The sequence below is a fragment of the Diceros bicornis genome, chromosome 3 (assembly GCF_020826845.1).
Source record: "Diceros bicornis minor isolate mBicDic1 chromosome 3, mDicBic1.mat.cur, whole genome shotgun sequence".
Taxonomy (NCBI): domain Eukaryota; kingdom Metazoa; phylum Chordata; class Mammalia; order Perissodactyla; family Rhinocerotidae; genus Diceros; species Diceros bicornis.
This window is the reverse complement of record NC_080742.1, coordinates 46,447,452-46,475,114: the sequence shown is the minus strand read 5'-3', so window position 1 is coordinate 46,475,114 and position 27,663 is coordinate 46,447,452. Positions and strand designations below refer to the sequence as shown.

The 27,663-nt window shown below is 37.3% G+C and overlaps 1 protein-coding gene across 1 annotated transcript in view; it reads right to left on the bottom strand.

Moving 5' to 3' along the window:
* Positions 1-541: 541 nt before the first annotated feature.
* Positions 542-27,663, bottom strand: part of ABCB5 (ATP binding cassette subfamily B member 5) — a 120,870-nt gene continuing 93,748 nt past the window's right edge. Inside the window, exons 22-28 of the mRNA XM_058526863.1 lie at positions 24,659-24,759; positions 23,649-23,789; positions 13,199-13,355; positions 10,223-10,420; positions 8,160-8,366; positions 2,624-2,770; positions 542-845 (exon numbers count right to left, since the gene is read on the bottom strand). Coding sequence (XP_058382846.1) covers positions 648-845; positions 2,624-2,770; positions 8,160-8,366; positions 10,223-10,420; positions 13,199-13,355; positions 23,649-23,789; positions 24,659-24,759 — 1,149 coding nt within the window. The 3' untranslated portion in view covers positions 542-647. The remainder of the gene's footprint in view (positions 846-2,623; positions 2,771-8,159; positions 8,367-10,222; positions 10,421-13,198; positions 13,356-23,648; positions 23,790-24,658; positions 24,760-27,663) is intronic.

The following is a 27,663-nucleotide window of genomic DNA, read 5'->3' as shown; positions in this document are numbered from 1 at the left end:
GTTAACCATTTACATACTGGTAAACAGGAAGATAACTACCTAATTCTATCAGAAATTTTACATTGTAATTCTCTCTATCCCCCTAACAAAGGGATCTAATGGAATTTTGGGAAACCAGGGATATTCTTGAAAGAAACATTGAGAGAGATATTATGAAAGAAATTCCTGTGGTCTGGAGAAAAGGACTAGCTCAAAGTACTCTAATATGTGCAAGAAAATGCTGGAAGTTCCAAATTAAAATCATTCTCCCTGAAATGCCACAAGCCCAACTACATCTTACTCTCTCTGCTAAAATCTTTCAACTTAGTTAACTGGATAATTTTCCCTCTGGGACTATATTCCCAATTTTATGGGAGAAGTTGAAAATAGAATTCACTTCACAGAAAACTGCTTTATAAGCAAATGTGCTAGAACATTTTTATAAAGTGAGGGATACAAGCATTATCTCACTTACATGAGTTGAGCAAATTTTTGTTTCCTTTTAAAAATCTGAAAGGAAGATGATGTGTAAACAGAACATGTCTGTACTTGAATAGCACGATTCTAGGTACTGATTAATGTAATAAAAGAGATCAAAGCATGCCAAATAATTAACAAGTACTCTTTGCATTACACAAAGATCAAAATATGTGCTAACTCCAACAGCATCATTGCACTGACTGTGCATTTACCAATTTAAAATATACGTCTTGATTTCTCAGGAGCTCTTGATGGGTTCCCTGTTCCTTTATTTTTCCATTGTGCAGAACCACTATCAAATCTGCGTTTTGTATTGTGGAGAGTCTGTGAGTGACTACTAGGCACGTCCTCCCCTTACTGGCCTTATCCAGGGCATGCTGAACCACCTGGAAGAGAGAAGGACTTGTGATCTCCAGCTTGGGTTAGATGCTAATAAGCTTGCCCAAGTCAAATTGATTAAGGTAATCTAATAACATTCTTTGTGTATTTGCTTATCCCCAAGGAAACTGCCCTACTTTGTGAAATATTCACTCTACTCAACAGAAATCTAGAAAAAGTAATTACAGACACATTAAGTAAGACTTTTTTTTTTTTTTTTGTGAGGATGATCGGCCCTGAGCTAACATCTGCCAATTCTCCTCTTTTTCCTGAGGAAGACTGGCCCTGGGCTAACATCCATGCCCATCTTCCTCTACTTTATATGGGACGCCGCCACAGCATGGCTTGACAAGCAGTGCGTCGGTGCGCGACCGGGATCTGAACCGGCGAACCCCGGGCCGCCACAGCAGAGCGCGCGCACTTAACCGCTTGCGCCACCAGGCCGGCCCCTTAAGTAAGACTTTTAATTGTAAAAGCTTTTGTGACAATGAATAAAAATGAGATTGTTGTTTGTGTGTAAGTAAGTGGTTCCAAACTCAAAGCCAGAAAGTAGTATTTCCACACCTAAGTAGAATTGTCTAATTTACTTACTCCATTTCCTCTTATTGTTTTAGTTTTTCGTTTTTTTTTTTTTGTAGAATTTAGCTGTAAAATTGTCCTAGCTAAAACAGCATCTCAGCTACAATGAGGTTATAATGCTGTATAGAGGAAATGAGAGTGGAAGGTGAAAACCAATATTTTGTTGAATATATAAAAACTTCCAGTGGTGGATATCTCATTTAAACCCTTGCAAAAACCCTGTAAGGTGGGGGGATTTTCATTTTTCTGATAAGTAAACCAAGATTTCAAGAGTCCACGTCACCAGACCAAGGTCACACTGCTACTAACTGATGAATCCAGTATTACAGCCCAGCTATGTCTGATTCCAAAAGTCATGTTTTTTTTTTTTTATAACACACTGTCTCCTTGGAAATGAAGAATGATAATCATCTACAAATAGCAATCATGTGATGGTTAACCACATGGGCTCTTAGGTTAGACACCCTCTATTAGAATTTAGGGAAGTTACTTGACTTTTCTAAGCCTTAGTGTGCTAATCTGTCAAATGAGCATGATGATAAAATTAGCTAATTCATCAAGTTGTTGTGAGGATTGAAATAATAGCATATAATGGACACTTGATAAATATTAAAGATTATCATTGATTCAATCAATGTTCATTTAACAAATAAGTGCCTACTATATGCAAGAGACTACTAGGGGACAAGGACATAGCAAAATTAAATATCTAAAGAAGCTTGCAGTGTAGCTCTATTGTCACATGTCTGTTTGCTTCCTTGTTTTCTTCTCAAACCGAACTAATAGTGCGTAGAAGGTGGAGTAACGAGCAGGCTCTGACACTGCAGTGTAGTTCACTCTTTTACGCATGTAGATTGCCTTATTAATTTGTTTGGCATCATTAGAACAATAATAAAATAGGAAAGTTATTTTTCTTGGACGTTTTCTTTCAGTGAAGAAACATTTCAAGAATTGGGCCCCTTTTGATAATGAGACCAATTCAAGTGAGAAAACCTTTCTAGAACACGGGATGCCCTGTGTCCCAACTCTCTCCCCCTTCCCCACCAGCCTCTAACCATTTTTTAAAGGCCCAAACCTTAATTAGAACTGGTGACCCTAGGACTACAATTCTCTCCAGGCCTTTCTTTTCCCAAACCGACCTTGATTTCTTCCACGATACTCCACTCTCATATTTGATATATTGTGAGATGAAAAAAGAGGATGTTACCTTTTCACTCTCGTTATCAAGGGCTGAAGTGGCCTCATCCAACAATAAAATTTTTGGTTTTCGGAGAAGAGCCCTTGCAATAGCTAGTCTTTGTTTCTGGCCGCCAGAAAGCTGTGTTCCTTTCAGTCCAACTTGTGTGTTGTATTTCTATTACAGGAACATGCAATTAAGAAAGCAAGGCTTGGTTATTTGAATTAGCATGGCAACTGTGGGCGAGAACCTTCTAAATATTTCAAATTTTGCTACTTTTGAAAATTTGTGTCCCAACAAGTGCTAAAATCTATTCTTGGGCTTTGTCGCAAATAAATGCTAAACCAGCAGTAAACACTACCATCTCATTTGCATATCTAATCTGATCACAAGCAGCAGACCTATGCCATTGTGCTTCTACAAAAGAATTGTTCAAATTAAAGCATAAGAAAAAAATTACTGGCAAAAAAATGTTCCCAGTAAACACAAATATTTTTCCATTAAGTTATATTACCTTCTATTTTCAGGTCAAAATGATTTAAAGTATTTAAATACAAGGAGATCATTGGGTTCCTTCACTTTACCTCTCTATAAGCCTCTATGGGCACATCTCTCCAGATGCCAGGATGCCATTCTCAATGGTGCAGGTATCTTCCTGGCAATAAGTTAGGCTGGCATCTTTAGAAAGTCTCTTCATCTTTTCAGGCCATAACAGTGACATTTAGCACTTCACAATGTTTTCACAACTCTCCTACTTACTAATGACCCCTTCTCCAGTATTTCCCTCGATGGAAGGGTAAAGGAAATTTCTCACATATCCTGAAGCCGCGTAGTCTGCTAAATCATGATTGGTCAGTTCTGTTGGTGCAAGCAGGCTCCCACTTGCTTTCTAGATTGTCCCATTGACCCTGCTTCCCTCCAAGGTTTTAGACTACTTTCTAGTAGCCCTTGCCAGTTGTCTAACAAATACAGCCATTGGTACCCAGATAAGAATGTGTGGATGGATTAGCTCCACTGGGTAGGCAAGTCCAAGTGTACAACCGTCTACAAGTGAATCCCGTAGCAGCATCACAGAGAAGATGCAGCACATGATTAATATGCTGTTCATTTTGTCTTAGTACCCTGGAGAAACTTGAATGAATTGCCTTTCCCTCCATATCTGACTGCCTTCAGGAGGTACCATTAGACACAGTGGGTATTGAGAGAGCCTGTGACATAACCTTATAACAAATGTGTCTACTTCATCTCAAAGTTTATTTTTTAATCTAAAACGCACAGTTGCTTGCTTTATATCAAACAACGGGTGTTTGAATTACTAAAGCCCAGTAAAAGTGTTTTTTCTTTTTTTTTTTTAAAAGGATATCTTTTTTTTTTTTTAATTTTATTTATTTCTTTCTTTCCCCCAAAGCCCCAGTAGATAGTTGTATGTCATAGCTGCACATCCTTCTAGTTGCTGTATGTGGGACACGGCCTCAGCATGGCCGGAGAAGTGGTGCATCGGTGTGTGCCCGGGATCCAACCCAGGCTGCCAGCAGCGGAGCGTGCGCACTCAACCGCTAAACCACAGGGCCAGCCCCAAAAGTGTCTTTTCTAAAGTGAATGCTCTACAAAGAAAGCAGACTTGAACTATCTCCTTTGTGATTTTATCTGGGACCAGAAAGCAGGCTGGGCCCCTTTCTCCTAAGATGCGCTTTATTAAATTTGGAATAAAAAAAACTATGTCATTCATTTCCACACTGCAAAGTTCCCATCTAAATTAGAGAACCCAATGTTAAACCAAAAATTGAGAGAGGATTGGATGGGAATGATAATGGGCTTGTAGCTCTTTCTGCCAGCCTAGCTTAAATTGTACATGGATTCTTCTTGTGTAGCTGAAGAAGACACAATACTAACTTAGAAATCACCTTGCATTTCTTGGCCTTCTCTGGATTGCAGGAATATGTAAGTTTCAAGAATGAATTGGATGAAAATTAATTTCAGATGTTTCTGCCCATCATTAAGCAGAATAGATTATAAATGTGGATACACATATTGTCTTAATAGCAACCTAAAAACATTTTCAGATACTTAAAGTGAAGGTTTTTATTTTTTAATGAAGAACCATGGAGTTCCATTCTTTCCTGTTTAAACTGAAAATCTAAATCAATTTTCTGGCAAACACTGGGGCTGGTGAGTGCCTGGAAATCACCTGTTTTATGAGACACTCAAGGGGCAATGGCTCCTCAATATGAACCTGGGGCTAAAAGCCATTTGGGTCCTGGAAGGAACATCAGAGAGTCTAGTCCTAAACCAACTGCATTCTGGCCCTGGGAAGGAGTTTCCAGGTGGTTCCAGTGGTCAAAGTCCTACTCAAGGAGCCATGATGTGGTTTGACTGAGAGCTGCCACTGTGTGATATTGTGGCAAGTAGGCGGCATCTATACTTGGTGTATTTCTCAGAGGATCCTCAAGACCAAGGCGGTGTTACTTCAGCTCCTCTCCCATGCCCCAAGCCCATATTTCTAAATGCATGCAGGTCATCACCATGGCATATACCATAGACGCATTACCCTTAGCATACTCTAAATTGACTCCTTGCTATTCACCCTCATAGTTTGAGCTATCAGACAGGTCCATAACCCCTTACCTGAAACCCTTAGGGCTATATCTGTTTAAGAATCCCTCCCCCTACTTTTTTTTTACTTTAGAAGAAAATATACCATAAATTGTATATACTACATATTATATATATTTAACGTACAATATGTTATATATTATTTAACACCACCAGAAAGGTCTGGGGATACAACTGGTAATCAAATACATGAACATTTGTGCAGAAATATTTGATTATTCATTCTAAGTAGGATTAATGAAGACTACATATAGCTTCACATCATCTTGGCCACCAAACAAACTTGCACTAAACATACAAAATTTGTGTGTGTGTGGGAGGGGAGGGCATGGAGTTTAAGAGCTTTTGGAAATAGAACTGGAGAAAAGAAAATGTGGACTTGCATTTCTCTCATCCAGACTGTTGTAAAGCACCAGGACTTGCCCCTCTAACGCCAGTTGACTATTGCCTCAGAGGCCACAGTGCCTCCTAGAAGAGCAAACAAAAGGCTGAGCTTCAGTAGTAATTTCTTTTTCTTTAAAAATTCGATCATGTCATTTCTCTGCCTAAAAATATCTAGTGGCTTCTGATTTCCAATAAGACAGAGTCCAAACTTCTTAGCCTGGTATATCAGAACCTTCACATTTAGTCCCTGCTCATATTTTGGCCTCTTTTTCTCAATTCCCCACTTTTATGCCTTATGCTCAGGATTTTAAATGTATTTCCCCCCAAACATCTAAAACCTTTTTACACATATATGTTTCTGTGTGAGCTTATTCTATCTTCTAAGAATGGATCTGTCCCGTTTCTGCCTGGTGAACTCCTACTCATTCTTCAAAACCAAGCTCAAAGCAACATCCTCCATGTGGTTTTCTCTGAACACCTGGAGACTTTGTCATTCCTTCCTTTGTACTCTCATCATATGCTCTGTGTGTTTTTATTCCAGCAGGCTGCCTAGTGTATCATACACATTCCAGAGACAATGTTGAGCCAAGTCCTGGCAATTCCACTTTTACAATATCTTTTAAATCCTTTTCCTTGTTTTATTTCACTTTATAATCAGTAATTCAGGCCTTCATAACTTAATCCTGGAAATAGCTCCTGCTTCATCTCCTAAACTTCCTCTCTCTTCTTCACTCCAAATGGTCATTTATATTGCTGCTAGATTAGTAGTTCCAATGTCCTATTCCAAAATGATATTTTGGCACCAGATTTCTTTATGGCTATACATATTTTTGGGGTAATAGTGATATGAAGATAAACTAAAGTTAAATTTGAAAACACTGAGAAACAAGCTATTCTTTGTTTCAGGAAATAATATCTTGGTTCTCAAAGTTTATTGTAAAATGTTAGCACACTGAATCTCTGCAGTATGTAGGTTTGGATAAATTTGGGAAATAGTACAATAAAAAGAATGAAAGATAATAAACAATTTAAGAATAAAAGTCAAATGGTATAAATATAAAATGGATAGCATTTTGCCATACATAAATTCAAGAAAAAAATTATCAGAGTTATGTGGATAACAATCTGACCACGAATCAACAGTGTGGTGAGTGCCTTGGTTAAAAAAGGGAATTACCATTGAAAGACACTCACAGGGTCACAATATTTATAAAAAATATGTTAATCCTTCTATTATAGTTAGTACCACAGAACCTTACTGGAGTAAGGGAAAGTGTATTAATGGCTTGTTCCTAGTTATAGGCACCATTTAGTGTAGACAGGAGATGGTGAGGGAAGATCTAGTAGTATAAAAGAGAGTAAGTGACCATTATCCTCCCCCAAAGAACAGGGCACTAGATTAGTTGTTTGATATAATGATTATTAAGTTTTGGCACATATTTTTAAAGTGAGCTATAAAATCACATTATAAAAATTTGTTTCTAATTAAAAGTAAGTATCTATATTTTTATTTTATTTTATTTCTGTGAGAGTGTATGTAGGTATAAACACTCAGGTATTGCAAGCGCTTTAAGTTACAATTACCCATCTCTGAGCACTACTTCTGGATTTGTATCAACACTTGCTATGCTAAAGCCTTCTCTACGGTTAGCCAAGATTTTTAACTTTTCTGAGATTTTGCATCAGCTGTCCCAGCCAATACAGAGAAGTGACAAAAATGGCAGGCAAGGACCTAACACTCTCGTGGGGAGAGGAGATACTAACAAGTCAATAAGCACTCAGGGTAATTTTAGACTGCGATAAATGCCCTGAAGACTATGTGACAGATGACAGGAATGGTGAAGACTCTTAAATAAGGTGGCCAGAGAAGGCCTTTGCAAAGGTGATATTTGAAAGAGCTTGAAAGTTAAGGAGCTGGATCTTCAAAGAGCCAGAGGAAGGGAGGTCTCCGCTGAAGAAACAAGTATAAATGTCCTGAGGTAGGGAAGAACTTGGCCTGTTCATGAGACAGAAAAGAGAGCAACATGGCTGGAGCAGAGTGACCACACAGTGAGGAATGAGCTGGAGAGGCAAGCAGGGCCAGATCACAGAAGGCCTTGCCAGCCACATAAGGAGTCTGGACTTTATTCTAAGTGCCAAGGGATGCCATTAGGAAGTTTTACCTGGGAGGGATATGATCTAATTTATGTTTTTAAAGGCTCTCTCTAGTTGCTGTGAGGAAGAATAATTATAAAGGGGCAAAACTGAAAGCAGGAAGACAAATTAAGAGGCTACTGGAGTGGTCCAGAGGGCGATGATGGTGGTGTAGACATGAGTGGAGTGTAAATGGATAGAAGGTGAAGACTCAAAATATGAAAATTAAATCAGTGAATATCCATACAGTCTGGTCTCGGAAAAAATAGTCACATAAAAATCTCAAACTTTGCTTTTTACATCTAATTTTACATTAGATGCTGGCAGTAAATAAACTGTATAATCCAAGGAACACATAAAACAACCACTTAGGCCCCGTAAATTACTTGGGCTTACTTGGCAGCTTTGTAGTTCAAGGTTTCAGATATTTTCTTACCTCAGGGAGACCCTCAATAAAAGAATGGATATTTGCTGCATTTGCTACTTCTTTTATCTCATCTAATGGTACAACACGGCTGTTATCACCATAGGCAATGTTCTCGGCAATGCTACAGTTGAAGAGCACAGGCTCTTGAGAAACGATTGCTATTTGGGAACGGAGCCATTGTACGTTCAATTCCTTTGCATCCACACCATCAAATAGCTGCCCAAAGCAGAATGGAGAACGGTATGTGAAGATTCAACAACTGTATCATGTTACAGTTCACTGTATTTAAACATACACAAATCAAAACAAGAAAGTCAGGAATTCAAGCTATTTCATAGTATAATGTTACCCAAAGAAGGCTCATAAATCATATGTTGTATAGAAGCAGACCGCGTGTAACTGACTAAAATGCCGACTCCTAAACTTACTTGACGTTTCTAGGAATGGCCACATATTTTAGAGACCTGCCTGAAGTCTAGAGTAAAGTCTGGTGCTCTGTACTGAAGTCAGACGGAAAATGACCAACTTCTACCGTAACAGGATCCCACTTTATTAAAGCCCAGTGAGAGAGTAAGTGTAGACTGATATAGTAATTCACGTGTAGAAATATGTCACTTTGTACACAGCCATGTTTATTCACATGAACAAATAACAGCATTCATCTGACATTTGATGAGCATACATACTATGTGATGGGGACTCTCTAGGCACTGGGGAGATAGTGGTAAGCAAGACAAAGCGCTTGTCCTTCTGCAGCTTAAATTCTAGTGGAGACAGGCAGGCAATAAACACACTAACAACTCAATAAACTCAGAAAAAGAAAGTGTCATGAAGACAAGATAATGGGATAAAGAGTGACTGAGGATGTGGGGAAGATGTGGGAAGGGGGTGGGTAGATGCATTATTTTCTATACAGTTATCTAAGAAGCCCTACCTAAGGAAATAGCATTTAGACTGAGATATGAATGATGAGAAGGAACCAGGATAGAAGTAAGAGTAAGAACATTCTAAGCAGCAGAATAGCAAGAACAAAGGCCCGTAAATGTCTTTAAAGAACATAAAGAAACCAGTGAGACTGACACACAGTGCACAACGAAGTGGGGAGTGATAGGAGAGGAGTTTGGAGAGAAAGGCAGATCATGAAGGACCTTGACTGATGGTATGGATTCTGGTTTATTCTAACTGCAATGGGAACAACTGGAGGGTTAAAAGAGAGAGTGTGCTATGCTATAAGCAAATAGATGAATGTTACCTAATTTTGGTACTCATTGTTAACTCACTGTTATCACTGGTAACAAGGGAGCCATTTTGGACCCTTCCATTTTGTAAATAGTCATTGAGAAGCTGTGATGAGGAAAAGACGGTAAATTGCAGGAGCATGAGGACTAATATGACAGTCTTTGACTTTTAGGGGCTTATGGCTTTTTGTAGGGAGGAGGAGGCAGAACAGGAAGTTGTGTTTGTGTGTGTGATGTGGTGGTGGTTGAGGCAGAGGATAATTGAAAACCTGAATATAAGGTAGAGTAAGAAAAGTGCCACGTGAGAAAAACTGTCCTTGGAGTTCAAAGGAGGGAGAGGTTGCATTTTTTTGAGATCAAGATGCAAGACTTAATGGAGCTGATTCAAATAAGCTCCAATCAGGCACAAGGCTTTGAGAGTTCGGGGAGTGGGGATGGCCAGCAGGAACAGCAGGAATCCTAAACCAGGGAGGCAGAGAAAACTATTATCTCTGTCTTAAATCAGAAGAGAATAAAGAAAGAACCCAGACGTAGATATTAGACCCATACTCCAACAGCTGTGTTCTAAAAGAATTCCATGGCTTATAAGACCAAAATTTCTGCTGCCATAATGGTTGAAGAATCTCTGGGTCTTTGTAGTTAGCCTCAAAGTCCTATCATTTCTGTTATTGGTTTGCTTGTCCTCTAAGTTAAGAGATAGAGTTTTTTTTTTTTTTTTTTGTAACTACTGCACTGTTTGCCCTACCCAAACCAGTGAGGATGCTTAAGCTCCAGGGAATGTTTAAGAATAACACCACTAAACCCCAGATAAGTTGTATTTAAATTCAGTCTTACCACTTGTCCTTTCACGGGGTCATAAAATCTCTGCAGAAGTTGGACAGAAGTGCTTTTCCCACAGCCACTGCTCCCAACAAATGCTACTGTCTTCCCTTGCTCAATACTGAGGGATAAGCCACGAAGGATGAGAACATCTGGGCGACATGGATAGAAGAAAGAGACTTCTCGAAATTCTATATTCCCTTCACACTCATCCTGTAAAAGAAAGTTGGCATTGTTTAGAAGGATGACTTAGAGTAAAGTAACAGGGTAATTACATAGTCCCATAGCATCTCCACACAATATACTTATTAACTACAAAGGGAAAAATAGTAACTTTATGTGGAAAAACTTAACAGACCCCACCTTGACCAAGTGATGAAATTTAATGTCAACAGCAATGGGATAAATCTATATAGTGCGCCTTCTGGTATGATGCACTGAGAAGGACAGAGCATCAAAAATGAAGTACCTTGAGCTAATCATGAATAAGCATTAGACAAACCTAAAATGAGGGATAGTTTATGAAATAACTGGCCTGTAATCTCCAAAAAAAAAAAAAAGAAAGATGACTTAGAAAGGTTGTAACACCTTATAGCACAGTGGCTGAGTGCTTTTTGAAAATTGTGTGTGTTTCCACAATCATTTAAATTTTAAATTATCGTATTCCTCTCTGTAGAGCTACTGACTGCACATTGGTTTCTGTCACTTTTGTTTAGATTTTTATATCTGTAATTCTTCTGATCTTTACTACTGGACTTCACCAAGTTCCTAAAAAGCACTGGTTTCCCTCAGCTTCACTATCTACACATAGTCCCATCTGCAGATTAGCTGTTTGACTAGCTGTTCTGAACAAATATATCACTTTTTAAAATTTACTTTAAAGTGATATTTAAAAATATCACTTTGTAAAATTTACAGACCTTTATTGCTTAATTGAGAATAGCTGGTGTCCTCAAACTATACGTACAAATGTTATTTTTGTAAGTTGGACCATGTTTTATACTTAATATACATTATGTTTTGAATTCAGATTTATCTTTGTTTTCAGTTGACCATTATTTGGCAGTGACACTTGCCTAAAAGTTTATTTTTCTCTCTATGCTTCGATCTCTTTCATGGTTGATAATTTGTAAACCAATACTTATATACACCAGGGATGTTTATAAAAGACTTTCCAGAACTATCACTAAATGATGATTAACTTCCCTTTATAAATTTGGTTCATAAGATTTTAGGTTCTTTTGAACTTCATATTTGCCCTCAATCAATTGCATTTTAAGTAGTTGGGTTTAAGAGTCATGCTCAGCATATTGAGCCCAGCATATAGGTAGGAGGCAAGCGTAGGTGGAGGGGAGGAGCACCAAAAAATGTTTGATGACGATATTATTCTTTTGTCAAAGGAACGAATTGTTAACATATGGTTAAGAGTTCTCGAATTAGAAACAAATATCTGGAAGGACATATGCCAAAATGTTAAGTGTAGTAGTAGCTTATTTTTAGTCTATTCAATGCTTTCTGTTTTGCACCCTATGTGCAATGAATATTATTTGCATATGAATATTATTTGGCATATGAATATTATTTGTCCAAAAAATGTTAAAAAGAAAAAAAACCCCAGCATACTGCAGAATAACGGAGAGTGCAATTATTTCTATGTATGCTCTGATGCCTTTGGGAAAGGTATAGAGAGATATTCTAGACTTCTGGACTTTAATACATTTTAAAATTTATTCTTACTATTTTAAACATTTTATTCTGGAAAATTTCAAACCTCTATAAAAGTAGAGAGAATAATGTAATGGGCTGCCATATGCCTATCTCCCAGCTTCAATAATTATCAATATTTGCCAATTCTGTTTTACCAGACTTTAATTTTTCAAGCATATAGTGATATTTAGAAGTATTTGTATATTAAATAAATTGAAAATTAAATAAGTTACTTTTATAGTCTTTAAAGAAACATTCCCATATTCTATGTCATGTACATAGTTCAATGAGGACATTTATCAGTGAGACACTCAATTCTTCTATTGTGATGTTTAGAAATAAATGAGTACCAATATTATTATACATCTAAATCCTAAGATTAAAAAAAGTTTCCTACATCCTTTACTTTCTAGAACACAAATATGAAATCCAATTTTGACTAAGATGTATCTTTGAGCATTCTATTCTGAGAGTTTCAAGATCTTTTATTTCTGTCACTAACAATTGGCATTCCTTTTAATAATTATGTAGCTCTCCTGATAATGTACTATTTTAAACTGTCATACATATAAATCTGTTAAAATTCTAGAGTGAAATAATTTTAAATGAAAAATTTCTTTTAAGTATACCTAATGGCTGTTTTTACTTTTAAATTTACAATGTCTAGAAAGGTCTTAAAATTGAATACATATTTAATGTATAAGACTACTATTGAGAGACTTGTTTTGAAATTATATAATCTCCCCATTGTTTCCCTTTTAATATTCACAGTCTTTTAGAGTTTGTGGCTAAATATGTGCATGAATTTAATAAATATAGTTCCCTTTTTTCCTCTTCTGTTTGCAGATATATTTCCCATGAAAAACGGTGTCTGAAGCAGTAAGGGCACTGTTTACTTTGCATATATTATCAGAGAAAAAAAGCGAATAAACCCTAATGCAAATCTTCACCCAAGACTAAAACTTTTGCTGTCTAAATAAAATTCAATATATAACTCAATCTTTTGTTCAAGAACATTCTCATGGCATCAGGCAAATAAACTAGAAGCATTTATTTTTTAATATAAAATATGTATATTTAGTAGTAGAGGTGAAAATTTGATTAAGACGAGATCCTCTTTCTCCCTTGGTAGTCATTACAATTACTTTATACAAGCTTTTGATTCTCTATAGCACTGTCTTTTGCAAAGTTATCAAATAATGCCTTCATTTAAGTCTCTCTTTAGAGAGCATGCATATGGACAATTAATAACAAGTGGACATTTAAAATCATAGTGGTGCTTACTGTTTTTTTCCCTTCTTGACTATAGCTGTCTATAGTTGGTTTCCTTTCCAACAAAGCAAAAAGATGTGCAGCCCCAGATGTGGCTCTCGAATATTCAGGTGCCAAAACAAATGTTTCTCCAATGGCCATAGCTCCGTATGCAATTGCAGTAAAAACTCTATCAAAAGACAAAGCATTTGAATTTAGTTAGGCCCATTTTCAAACAATGGAGCTCTAAAAGTAAAGGAAAAAGCAGGTACAGGAATATAATCTTTTGGCCTAGACAACATCACTAATGCTGAAGGCCTAACAATGATATCTCTTTTGTAATTTTCTACCACACAGTGATCATCCCTTGCTCTGTACACCAAAATGACCTTTGGAGCTTGGGTAATCTTAAAAATTTCTTTTCCAATTAGAGACATAGATCAAAGGCTCTAACTAGTGAATATAAAAGTTCTTAACCACCTTGATATAAAGCTCACTTGCTTAGAGATTTGTCAGAGAATTCAACTGATAACAGGAAGAATGAGTCTCCAGTAGTGAGATCTGAATTTACACAGTAGATACGAATGTTTTTTTTTTTCTTTTTTTCGCATATAATGTAGTTAGAATAGATAATTGATGCCAGATGATTGATGATCTGCCTGAAGTGCTACGTGATTTACAGAGCACAAAGCATGGAGATGGTACTTTGTTAAGGTCCTCAAAACAAAATCTGACTAAAATATACTTTAGCAAGACTAGAAGAAGAGCTTTGATCTTTTAGGTTTGCTATAGATTATGATCTCAGTTTCAAAACAAGGTAATTATAAAATGGTAAGTATGCAAGTGATGTTTGGAAGCATACAGAATAGTCACAGAAATGTGGCATATCATGTGGCCATGGTTAAGTATATTTCTCTCATTTTCTTTTTCATTTTAGATATGAAAACATTTTACTGGAATGAAAAACAATGTATCTCAGTAGCAGAACAAACAGTATAATTCAGCTAAGACTGGACATGTTTCACTGGCAATATTTAAACATTAGGCTGTAAAAGGACATCACAGAACCCAGTTTGCCTGTTTGCCGTGCTGGATCACAGCAAGGTAAACACGTCTGATCTTGTGAATTTCTCTGGCCATGGAACCTACCAAAGGGTGGATGTTGATGCAATCTCTTCAGTGACCTAGACCTCAGATCATGAATCTTATTATTTGTACAAAGGTCAAATACAGTATAAAATATAAAAACAACCAGTTTACTGGTGTGCCTCACACTAAAATGATTATAGCCACTAGTTCTGTGATGTTAAGGCATTCTAAGTACTAATATTTACCGAAATTGTTTAAACCTCAAAATGCCATTCAAAATACTTAATACCCAGCTATAAATATCAGAAGTGGTTATTGAGTTTAGGTAACACATTACTGTTGGTTTTTTTTTTTTTTTTAAATGCAAGGAAAAAATCAATCAGACTTAAGCCTCAGACTGATTCAAGAGTCAGCAGGTGAGATGGGAAGATAATTGGATTATGAGTCAGAAAAAGACCTGGATTCTAGTCCCACAAAAACAGAGGCTTCTCAGAACAACTGAGAAAATACCTTCTTCCTCTGATTTGAGATGTGCCAAAACATCCACCTGTCCTAAAATCTCCACCATTAAAAGTCAGTTTAAGCATTAGGCATAAACATATCGAGGCTAATGTCTTTGTTAGGTCCCTCTTAAAACGGAAATTTACTGAGCAGGTCCTTCCATTGAGAACTTGTGTCTGTGAGAGGTAAATGACCAGAAGGATGCACAATAGAGCAAGAAGAGAAGTTTTAGTAGAGAAGAAAGAGTACCAGCTAAAAGCCCTGATATTGTCTTTATTGCGTATGTGTTGTGGGGAGGGTAGTGGGATGGGAGTTGATGTTGATGAGGATTATATTGAGGAACTTTGTGGTGATGGTACTATCTGCGGGTTGAGTCAGGGACATGAATCTCTTTTATACTTGTTCCCCAACTGGACTATTATAAAGACAGGCCAAGGCTGTTCTGCTATGGAATCTGTCCTAACCTAGTCTGGCCCAATTAGCTAGAGTGAACTAAACTGCAATTCACTTCTACTCAAAAAGTATTTATTGCACAACAACCAGTGCTGTAATTCCATGACAGAATTAAACCATATCCTTCATATCTGGTCCAAACTCCTGGAGGCACTTTAACGGAGAGCCTACTCTAGAGAAATGTTCAGGCCAGCCTCCCATGCCACTGTTGGTCTTGGGAATTTCACTCATTTGGGATGTATAAAGAGGAATAATGTGCTATAATGATGTTTTAAAGTCACATTTGTTAGAGTATTAAGCTATAATAATTGAATATATTTCCCCCTTCATGCCTATTTGATTACAAGAAATACTCCACAGTTCAGAAATGATTTTCATGTTGAACTAACTCTTGAAGCATAAATACATAAAATAGGAATTAAAAAACCTAAAATTTAACTTACATAACTTTCTTAAGCTTAAATTGTCCATAGAAGAAGAAATCCAATCTATAGTTTATCCTTATATGGATTTACACTGAATTTATAGCAAAAACCTTTGGGTTGGCTGGGGTTGAGGGAGAAGAATATTAAGCAGGAAGAGGTCTGGGAAGGATTTTCAGGCGCTGGGCCTTTTCTTCCCTAGTTTTATGGGTCCTCCATGGGTTCATGGGGCCATTGTCACTGCATCTTCACTATACTGATCTTTTCAAGCATGTCCAAGAAGTGGGGAAATCCCCTTGTCCATCAGTGCTGAAAGATCATTTGGTTAGCAACAACAGAAAAAGGCATAGAAATGAATAATCCTAATTTTAACATAACTGGTCCAAACAGGAATACCCTGCACGGTTTCTGGTTCAGATCTATTTGTCTCCCCTTAACCTTGCTCTCATATCCAGTTTGTATACCTTTGGTGACTTATTCTAAGAGGAAGTATACTGGGGTGTTCAAAGCCTGGGCTCTGAAGCTCTGAAGCCAGACCACTGGCATCATATCCAAACTCCACCATTTATTTACTAGCTGTGTAACCTTGGGCATGTTCTCTGTGCTTCTGTTTCCTTAATGGCAAACAGGATATAACAAGATTATCTACATCTTATAGGGATGTTGTGAAAATTAAATACATTAATAATATTGTGTTTAGTACAGTGCTCGACAAATGTTTAAGTTATTATTATTCCTCTCATAGAACTGAAAGTGAATGGGATACTTTCTGTTGGAAAATAAGCTCTCATGCTTCCATAGACATAGATTATTACAGCAGGTCAAACCACACTTTTGAAGTCCCCACTCAGTATGTTTCTTTTTTTGACTGGAAGGCAGAGTATCTTTCCTCACAGTGGCCATTACAATTATTCCCGTACTCATACTCTTTTCCCCTAACATCCATATAACAACCTGAAGAACCTTTTCTTCCCACCCTAAATCTCTTCCTCAATAGATGGGAGAAAGAAAATATACAACTTATATTTATTTGGTTCTTTGGGTTTTTTAGAATGTTTTCATATACAAGATACCATTTGATCACCTAGGAGATAATTAGGGCAGGAACTCTTATCCCTTCTTAACAAATGAGGAGACTCCAGCTCAGAGAAATTAAGCAATTTGCCCAGGATCACACAGCTGTGAAACTGTAGAACTGGAACTTGAACCTCCTTGTTCACTGCGTTTTCCCTTACACAGTGCTCCTTCCAGTGGAAAGCTGGCCTGAACTCTCTCTCTCTGCATGCTGGGGTTTGTTACCACTTGTTTCCCATTTTAGAAGCTTCAGAGGGCCCTGATATCAAATCTCCCTTAATTTGTCTCCTTTAGATCCCTTCAGTGGTTGATCCCTCTATCTGGTCTCCCTATCTTGTCCTCCTCTCTTCTGTATAATCTCTAGGGAGGAGTCAGACAGAAGTCAGGTGGCTGCCATAGAAGGGAACACTGAAATAAGACTTTCCTGTTTTCCTTGTTTTGACTAACTAAGGTTGCTTTCCTAATTATAATGTTGACACACACAGTTCTTCCATGGCTGCATGGCCTACCAGAGCAAAGACGGTGGTGGAAGCCTAGCTTGCTTCTTTCTATCCCTTATTATTTCAAGCTATCAACCATTAATATTCATTGAAAACCTACCTATATTGTTCTTTTGCCCAATAATCACATTTAATATTCAAAGTCCAATATGATTTCCTGTCAAGAACTGTATTTGGATTTTTGGAGGACTAGGCCACAACACATAAGCTGCCTGGTTCTGCTTCTCAGGCAGTTTTCAAAGTTGTGGCTTCTATTATTACTGTACCAAAAGCTGCCATGCCTTGATTCTTTCTTACCCATCTGCTCTGCTTAGCTTCCTCCTAATAGGTATAGCAAAAAAGGAAGAAACGGAGAGAGAAGAAAGTTCTGAAGTGGGGGTATGAAGAGTTACTTACAGAAACCTCTGCTGGGCACTGATGGTTTTTGGACTATATTGCAAAAGGCAAGTCATCTAGAAACTAACCTAAAGGCAGTAAAAATAAGACAGGAGAAAATAAACTTACTTTGTATTTCTCAACATCTGTACATCTATAGTGGAGTAAATCAAAAGTATTGCCAGGGTTAACAGAGGCAGAGGGGGAAGTTTTACTACACATTATGTGTATGAGAACCTAGACAAGAGATTTTCTAAACGCCTATGCATTGGATGAAAGGCAGCAGAGTAAAAATATTATCATCTTTTTAAAAATGCTCATTTCAAAGAAACTTCTACAATAATAGAGATGGATGGAGACAGCTTCCACCATAAGAAATGTACGTTTTTTTTTTGAGGAAAAAGCTAAGGCTGATAGTAGCCTTGCTGATAAGCAAATATGAGCACATCAAGGGATTCCATTGTTAAAACTCCTTTTGTGCATCTCCCTTTCTAAGGCACACTGTCATTTTTGAAAGAGAGACAGCTTATCCATCCCTGTAGCTATAAATCATGAAAATACACTCACATTTTATAGGATGAATAAAACATCTTTATTTTTAACAATAAACTAAAATATGACTGCCTCAATTTTTGTATAATTCAGAGAAAGCTTCTGGAAGTGGCCAAAAGAAAACCCTCAGGTTTTAAGTAGCTTTGGAAAGCAGCTGTAAGTGCTTTATGAGCATAGGATTCAGTCCCTATGCTCATATTTCTTAAAGTGTGATCCTCAGATTCTGTGCCTCAGAATAATCTGGGATGTTTGGTAAAATGTAGATTCTGGCCCTATGCCAGATCTACAAATCTCTGGGTTAGATTTGTGGGGTAAGCTCCAGGCATCTGCATTTTTAACAAGCTTGATTGGTGAGCTGCGAAACCATTGATTTAGAGAACACGAAGTTCTTTTTACCTAAGGATGTTTCTAGTAGGAGGGAGTCTTCTTTGGAAACCTCTTCCATTCAGTTAGTTGATTAGATAGAAAGCTGTCTGTCACCCTAGACTCTTGAAGGCACGGAGTCTTCTAGGCCAGGTATAATTTAGTGTGCCAAAGGGACACTTGTGACTTTCACGGTAGTTAGGGGCCACAGTGGGTCTCCAAGAAGGCTGGAGACTTTGGTGTTGAAGACAAATTGCCTCTGTTCACATTTTGCACAGCCCCATATCCATATTTCCCAGAGACTCTCTCCTTTGTCTATACTATAAAAGTATGAGTATGCTTACTTTGTCTGTAGTGTGGTTGAATGAAACTCAAATAAAAAGTGATACTAGTGGCCCTAGCTCAGACAGCTCCCTGTTTCTTCCTTCCCTCAGGGAACTGGGAAATACCACTGTGATACTGTTCATTAATCATTGCTCCTATGTTAATAATCCTCCATATGTTCTGACAGCTAAAATGCTTATGTCTCCAGAAATGACCCTTTTTAATGAATTTAATGAAAAGAAATTCAGGAAGTATGGTAGGCCAGTAGGAGGAGGAATTTTTGTATTGGCTCCTTTTGATTCTCCTATATTTTAGGGTCATAAAATAACATTAAGCACGTTATTTGTTCCATTTATATTAAGAATCAGCCCAGCTCTGGATCTTCAAGTGTTCAAGTGGTAAACTGAGCAAGAATTTGTTTTTGTTTTTTAATAATTTTACAGAAAGAGTCTATGCAAGTTTGTCTACAGAATTAGTAACAATAATAATTATAATCATAATAATAAAAAAAATTTTCTACTAAGCAAATCCTCTGGCATCTTGAATCATGAACTTGAATCTATGCTCTGACACTTGCTGGTTAAGTGACTTTGAGCAAGTTAGGTAACCTCCTTGAGTCTTAATTTTCCCCATCTGTAAAATGGGAATCATAATAGTTCACAGTGTAGTTGAAAGGATTAAGCAGATAATGCATGACAAATCTTTAATACTGAATAAGGACTCAATCAAGGTTTGTTGTTACAGTGATTATCATATGAAACAGAATAGTTGGCTGTCTTGAGAGGTCCTTTTCAAAAAACGTCCTATCTGATGTCACTTGCAGGCATGATAGTGATCAGCATGATTTTGAGGTTGTATCATTCTTTAACTAAGAAAATTCTTTGCTTAGTTTTAACCTAAACAAATCTCAGTATGTAGAAGTAGATCCCAATTACAAACATCCTATTTCTATACAAATGGTTGTCTTTGACTTAGACCTGGTCCTTCTGCCAAAGCACCTGGTGTTAGACATTATGGATGTAGAAGGGAAGAAAAATAGAAAAATCTGTGAAAAACAGGAGTAGAATCTGTAAAAAGTAGAAAAGTAGAATCTGGAAGTACATTTCTAGGAATGACTGGACTGCTTAACTATGCATCACTCCAAATTTCCCCCTGTATTTTTGATTCAGTCATTCATTCAACAAATATTTATTGTGTGCCTACTATATGCCAAGCTCTTGTTTTTGGGTCTAGGGAAACATCAGTAACCAAAATAGGCTAAGCCCTGCCCTCACTGAGCTTACAGTCTATGCCCTCAATAAATACAGAAACAAAAAAGATAAGTTCATATAGTGGTAAGTGCTATACACAAAATAAAACATGGTAATAGGATAGAAAGTGATGATGAGGAAGGGTAAGGGGACTATTTTGGGCCATTAATAAAAGTTTCTCTGAGGAGTGGTCTTAGGAGCAGAGGCCCGGATAGTGAGCAAGAGGCAGCCTGGCAAAGAGGTGGAGAATGATTATTCCAGGCAGAAAGAAGAGCAAGAGCAAAAGCACTGAGATGGGAGTTCCAGGGACAGAAATGGCAAATGTGGGGCTGATGTGCAGTTCACAAAAAAGACATTGGTGTATGAGGCTGGAAAGGAAGGCAGAGGCGTGATTGTGTAGGGCTTTCGGGTCAGAGTAAGGAATTTTGATTTATTCAAATTTCAATGCGAAGTCATTATGATATTTTAATACACCGATGGAATTAGGTTTGTGTTTTAAAAGATCAGCCTAGCTACAGTGTGGAGAATAGATTATAGAGAAGCAGGAGTGGATACAGGGATAACAGTGAGCAACTTGTTGCAGTGGTCCAGTCAAGACAGGCAAGGAGGTAAGGAGGAGGGTAACATGGGTAGAGATGGTGAGAAGTATTTTGGAATTAGAGCTGTCAGGACTTGATGATGGATGTGGTGGGTGAAGGCAAGAGAAGTAACAAAGATGACTCTTAGATTTCTGGGCTGAGCAAATGTTTGAACGGTGGTGCTGTTTACTAAGATGGAGAAGTCTTGGGGAAGAGAACCTTTGGTGAGAGAAAAAACCTTGAGTTCTGTTTTGGACACATTAAGATATTATTAGACATGCAAGTGGAGATGTCCAGTAGGTAGCTGGATAAGTGTGTGGTGTTCAGGGGCAGGGTCAGAGTTGGAAACACAGAAGGGAGTCATCAGAACACAGGTGATATTTGAAACCATCAGATTGCATGAAATCACCAATGAGAGTTTGTAGATGAAGAGCTCTGAGAGCTCTAAAGCCCTCAACATGTGGAAGCCTGGCAGAAAAACAAGAGCCAGTAAAGGAAACAAAGAAGGAGAGGCCAATAACAAAGGAAAAAAGCCTAGAGAAGAAAATGTTTCAGGAAGGAGAGTGTCAAATGTTGCTGAGAGATCAAGTTAGGTGAGATGGGAGAACTGAGCACTGGATGGCTGTATGGGTGGCGAGATGGAGGTTAACGGTGACCTTGACAACGAGTCTTTCTAATGGCATGGAGGGAACCAAGGCTTGTTTGGAACGAGTTTAAGGGAGATTGGAAATGAGAAGGTGTAGAGAACAAAATAGGCAACTCTTTGAAATTTGTTTTGCTGCAAAGGAGAGCAGAGCCATTGGAAGTAGGTAGAAAGGGACTTAGGGTCATGGGAGAGATTTCTTTCTTTTTCTTAAGACAGGTGATAAAGCAAAGAAATAGTAGTAACAGAGAAACTGATGTGAAGAGGTGATTGCAGGAACCCATCATAGACTGGGACAGCTAGTTCTTCCACAGAGATGGCAGGCATGGTGAACCATGTGGTAGCCTGGTGAGTTTGGTGATGGAAAGATGAGGTGGTTCTCTCTTGATTGCTTTGTTATACTACCTTCAAGTAAAACCATTAGAAATTAATTTGAATTACGATTGCCTTTAACAATGAAAATTCTTCTGTGAGAATTGAGAAAATCATCACACATCCTATGTTAGTATGAGTATATTTACTTGACTTGCTCTCTACTAACACCAAAGACCAGTTATACTGAAGGAATGGGACCCTAGGAATAAAGACAGCTGCAGAAAGTTTAGAGCAACTATGAGGAAAACACGTTCTGAGTTTCAAACAACTGGCTTGCAGACAAACTTTTGGAATACAACCAACTTTTAAGCTTGTGATTGCTTGCATTACATTCAAACCAAGGGAAAAACTGGCTAATTTAGTGCAGGCCAGTGAGCTGAATGAATTAACTTAGGTGATTCTACATTTAGTTTCTTGTTAATCTGTCTATGTAAATTAGTCTGTGTAATTACAATGAAGCCCAAGGCTAAATGTCATAATTGTGGCTTATATGTTCACACAGGCAAAACTGCACACTGTTTTAGAGGGTAGAAGAACATTAGAACATGGAGCCTATAATTTCTGTTGAAATTTTAAATACAGGAATTCCATTTCTCAAGGAAATCTGCTTCCAGGAAACTGTTAAGTGGCCTTATAGTCAGGTAAGATTCAGGAACACTGGGTTGGTGAACTGTGGACTGTTTTCTTCTGAGTGCCTAGGCAAGAAACTTCCTGGGAACTCAGTTAATGTTTGATAAATAAATAATCACATGAATAGAAACTAAAAATTATTCCAAGTTATTCTGAAATTATTTGCTTCAAATGACTTTTGGTGATTTCCTCAAATTAAATATATCCTCAAAGTACAAATATGTGCCACCAATGAGGACATTCAGAAGAAGGTGACTGAGTCTTGGGAGGCAAATCCCAAAGAGGAGTTCCCAACACCCTTTGCCAAATGGAAGCATCCTTGAACAAGTGTAATCTCCTAAGTCATTTTGCAGAGGCTGAGACTTGCTTTGATGTGTATGTTTTGGCGGGCTTGTTAAAAAACATAACGCTAGTTTTTTTTTTTTTTTGTAAGGAGATCAGCCCTGTGCTAACATCTGCCAATCCTCCTCTTTTTTTTTTGCTGAGGAAGACTGGCCCTGGGCTAACATCCGTGCCCATCTTCCTCCACTTTATGGGATGCCGCCACAGCATGGCTTGCCAAGCAGTGCGTTGATGCACGCCTGGGATCTGAACCAGCGAACCCCGGTCCGCTGCAGCAGAGCGCGCTCACTTAACCGCCTGCGCCACCGGGCCGGCCCCAACATAACACTACTTGTTGAAGTCAAATATTGTTTGGATTTCTCTAGCTCTAACTGTTTAGCAATGACATTTCTGATATAGATTAGCAACATTTGGCATTTTAGGGAGGCTTAGGAGGCTCAGAATTAACACTCAAAATTAATTTTTCTAATTTCAGAAGTTGAATTTAGGTGTTCCTATAAAGTAAAGAAATTCATAACTATGTGAACAGAATTCCAAAATAGAAGCTCCAACAAATGCTTTGGGAAGAGGCAGCCTCATTGGGATGCCATGATCAATTCCAAATGTGACTTTTCTGAAGAGAAATACTCATTTGATGTGTTTCTTCTGGAATATTTGCTTAGCAAAGAACTCAAACTCACTGATTTATAGTCATACTTGATACAGCCATCTCCACCGTGGGAGTTCCATGAAGCCTCACAAATTCCGGACGGCATATTTTACCCCAACATTCCCACATTCTAGTAAACTGCAGCAAGGGGCATTTCATTTGGGAGTTTAACTCAGATTACCTGTATTTATCAGCAAGACTGCACTTATAGATAATAAATAATAAAAAAAAATATTTTAAAAAAGTATCCCAGCATGTCTTTTCCACATGAGTGATTTAAATGATAATGCACTATAAACTAGACATCTTTGTGGTTAAAGTACATGATCCAATTTACAGGGTTTATATATTTGCACAACTTACATGAACATGCCCTCTGGGGTCATTCTTCCAGCTTGAATTAAATAAGCTCCAAATCGAAACCCTGCTGCATAGGCAAAATATACAAAGGCATGGCTGAATGCATAACAGCTTCCAAAGATCTGTGCTTTCTTCAAGGTACTTCTGAAATGCACAAAATTTACTAAATAATGAAGCATGAGGTATAGCAAGGTCATTTTGATAAGTGTAGAGTAGTGAATATAGAATACTAGACATATTATCATTTAGGGGATATACATTATTCTAAGAATTAAAGAGAAAGTGATTTTTTTAACTACTGAGAATTATTACAGAGGAAATTGAAAATAGAATGATTTTCTCTATAGCTATCCACCCTAGTTCAGTGTCATAAAGTTGCCTCTATGTACTTTCAAATGAATGGACAAGGTCTGTGAAAGGACAGCTAAAGAAAGAGTTAGAGATTTGGTTTCTGAGTATTTGAAATATTTTTCTTGTAATCTTGCAGTAAGAGAGTAAATAGTGGAAATTAAAGGACAGTACCACCCACAAGCATGAGTGTAAAAGAGTACACAGCTATCTCTCTGATAAAGTAATACAAAGAGTATCACTAAGTACCTGTGATAAGGAGGACTAGTTTTAACTTAAAAGGAATGATCACATTTATTGTGTATATATTCATTTTAAAATGTGAACTGTTTTACAGATTCACTATAAAGGGGTGAGAAATCTTATTTTCTTTCGTGAATATGTTATTTCCTCAATCTTGTTTCAGGAAAATAAGAAAAATGTGCACACTTAGTAATAATTCACGGCAATATGGGTGCGCCTAAAATGTATATTCTAACTGTACTTGCTCTCGATTCCTCTCCTAGTCTCCTCTTGGTGAAGTCATATGAGAAATTATGATATGCCATTACTAGGAAAGATTCCAGAGCAATTAAATTGGCAGGCTAACCACTGGAGTCATCCAGGAGTACTGCCTTTACAGGAACAAACTATAGTTGATGGAGTCAGTATGAATCTACAATCACCTGTGCTGAATCTGAAGCGTCTCCTCATACATTTGCTCAAAGGCTTTTTCTCTTGTTAATGACACTATAGTACGTATGTTCTCCACAGCTTCGGTTGCTATCTTATAAAGTAGGACAATAAAATAGAGAAATAAAATTAGTAATTGTTAAACTTCTCCTGGTTGTGAATTTCAGTCACTTACACCAGCGACATATTAAGTACATCAAGTCAATAATTTTTTCTGATGAGTTTTCTTAGCTTCCTTTTTTCTTTCCCAAAAATAAGATAGAAAAATAACATTTCAAGATAACAGGCTCAAGAAAAATTTCCTTTGAAAAGATTTAGTCTACTGATATAAATTTAGCCCCCTTCAAGTCTTCACTAAATTATTAATTATTTAATCTGGTTCCAGGTTCAGAAGATCAAACATTAGTGAGCATTATGTTCATATGCAATTATGCAAAGGTCTTGTCCTATTACAAGATAATTCAAGAAGAAGACAGTAGAGATAATCAAATAAATAATTATTTTATTCTAGCATAGAAATGCAAACAGCAACCAAAAGGACTAAGGAACATTGCAGTAAAGTAACACGGGGTGTGGCTACAGAATTCGGTATAAGATATAGCCATTTCTCATTTTGATGTCTGTGAACTTAAAAAGATATTTAATTCAAATATAATTAATGATTCTCCACATTTATATAGTTTTTGAAAGAAAGAGTAATCTCATGGGATCCAAAATGGAGGAGACTTTTGGCTTAGAATAACTTCTTGAACATGAGAAAACATGTTGACTTGAAAGAGAAACTTTCTGCTTTCACATTCTGTTTCCAGACTGGCAGAGTGGATTGTAGCACAGAGGAAGACCTAAGTGGACACCCAGTGTTATTTGAAGGAGACCTTGGGTTACAGGAGAGAACTAGATTTCTGGACTGTGGTCAGGACCCCTGGATTCTGCTCTCAATTTTGATGTTGAGTTGTTCTCAATTCTCATTAATTTCAAACTAAACTCAAAGAAACCTTCATTTGTAATACTTTCTGTAGTATGCAAGGAAAATGGATAAAAATGCTGAAATTTTGAGGAAAAAAAGAAATCAACAAAAAAATATTGTGATCATTTTTCACAGTGGAGAAAGGACTAATATCATTACAGAACCTTAGAAAATAGCCTTTTTTTTTTTTTTCCTAATATGGCCATTTTAAGTCTGAAAAGTAAAACATTTGATGATTTCTTCAAATCTACATGTGCAACTGAAGGACCAATATGTTTTACGGGTCTATATTCTATATTTTAGTGTTTGGTAAATTGACTGATTAAAAGCTACTGGGAAAGGACACGGATTGCCTATTTGATTGGGTTACTGATTGCATAGTCTGAGGTTACTCTGATAATATAAAAAGGAAAAGTCAAAGGGCACATATACCATTAGAGTTTATGACATAATAATAATTAGGGGCCCATTAATTTAGAAGTTGTGATAATTTGCACACAGGCAGGACTAGACAACTTTTCACTGTCCCTGAGGCAAATATATGCTAAGTAGTTCAGTCTGTACTGCCCAAGGAGACATTCCAAGGGTCCTTATTTAGTGCAAGAAAGGTGGAAAGGTCCAAGGGTCACGCAAACCAGATTTTGATGAGTCATGTGCTTCATCCCTATTCATGAATATTCATGATATTTATAATGTGTCAACTGTGAAACAGTCACTGTGATACAGACTATAAGTGATACTAAAATCATTTTCATATTCAGAGGATGTTCACCAATGTGATAAAGATTTTTGAAACTGTTCCTCATGAGAGGAACAGCTTAAAGACCTGCGGATGGATGGCCAAGAGAAGACTCAGCCCTTACATGATGTAACTTCCTAAAGGCTGCCATGAGAAACAGGCTTTGGACCTCTACCAAGATGAAAGCCAAGAAGAGCAGGACAGAAGGCCACTAAAAAATAAAAAAGGACTGCTTACCATGGAAGGCTATCCAAGGACAGGCAGCCTGGGAAAGTAATGCATTGTCACTGGAGGGTGAGGGTGGATAGAACATGGATGAACCTTGACAGGGATGATCCTTGACAGGGATGATGTACAAGGAATTCCTACTTTGGGTTTGGATGAGGGGTTGGATCAAATGACATTTCTTTCAATTCCTAGATGTTATGATACTACAATACTAATGTTTCCCTAAATCTCCAATGCAATCATTATTTTTATGAATATGATTGATCCTGAGAAGCTTAAATATGTCAAAGCATTTTTCAAGTAATTAAATAAATTGTTCATTTTGATCAGTAAAAAAATGGTCCTTGTCTCGAAAACCTTGTTTTAGGCACTATCATTATCAGTGCATTGCCTTGTATTCACTATCTATTATATTTCCTCTTTATTTTGAGAAATAAAATACCCAGAATTGTTCAAGAAAATTTATTCAACAATCAGAGAATGGGAACCACAGTGTTAGCAAATTCCCCCTTGATATAGTAACAGTAATAATGGGTGACATTATTGAGTGCTTACTGTCTTCCAGACACTATTCTAAGTGTTTTGCATATAATAATGCTAAGCGTTTTGTATAATACTCACAAAAATCTGTAAGTGGATACTATTATTATTCCCACTTAACAGAGAAAGAAATTGAAGTCCAGAAGGGTTGACATAACTTGCTCATATCATATATTTTTTTACTGATAGAATCTGGATTCTAATTCAGCCAATTTGACTCAAGAGCCCTAAAAATCATGCGCCGTTTTGCTATAACATATCTACACCCCATCCTAAACTGGTCTATATGCATTTCAATACATATATACCACTTTACAGATTCCTAAGAAAGGAAGTGAACATATCGTAAAGATGGGAGCTCTGATTGTTTTTCTCTTAAAATGTTATGATGGTAACAACAGTCTTTTTTTTTTATTTTGTGAAGAAGATCAGCCCTGAGCTAACATCCATGCTAATCCTCCTCTTTTTGCTGAGGAAGACTGGCTCTGAGCTAACATCTATTGCCAATCCTCCTCCTTTTTTTT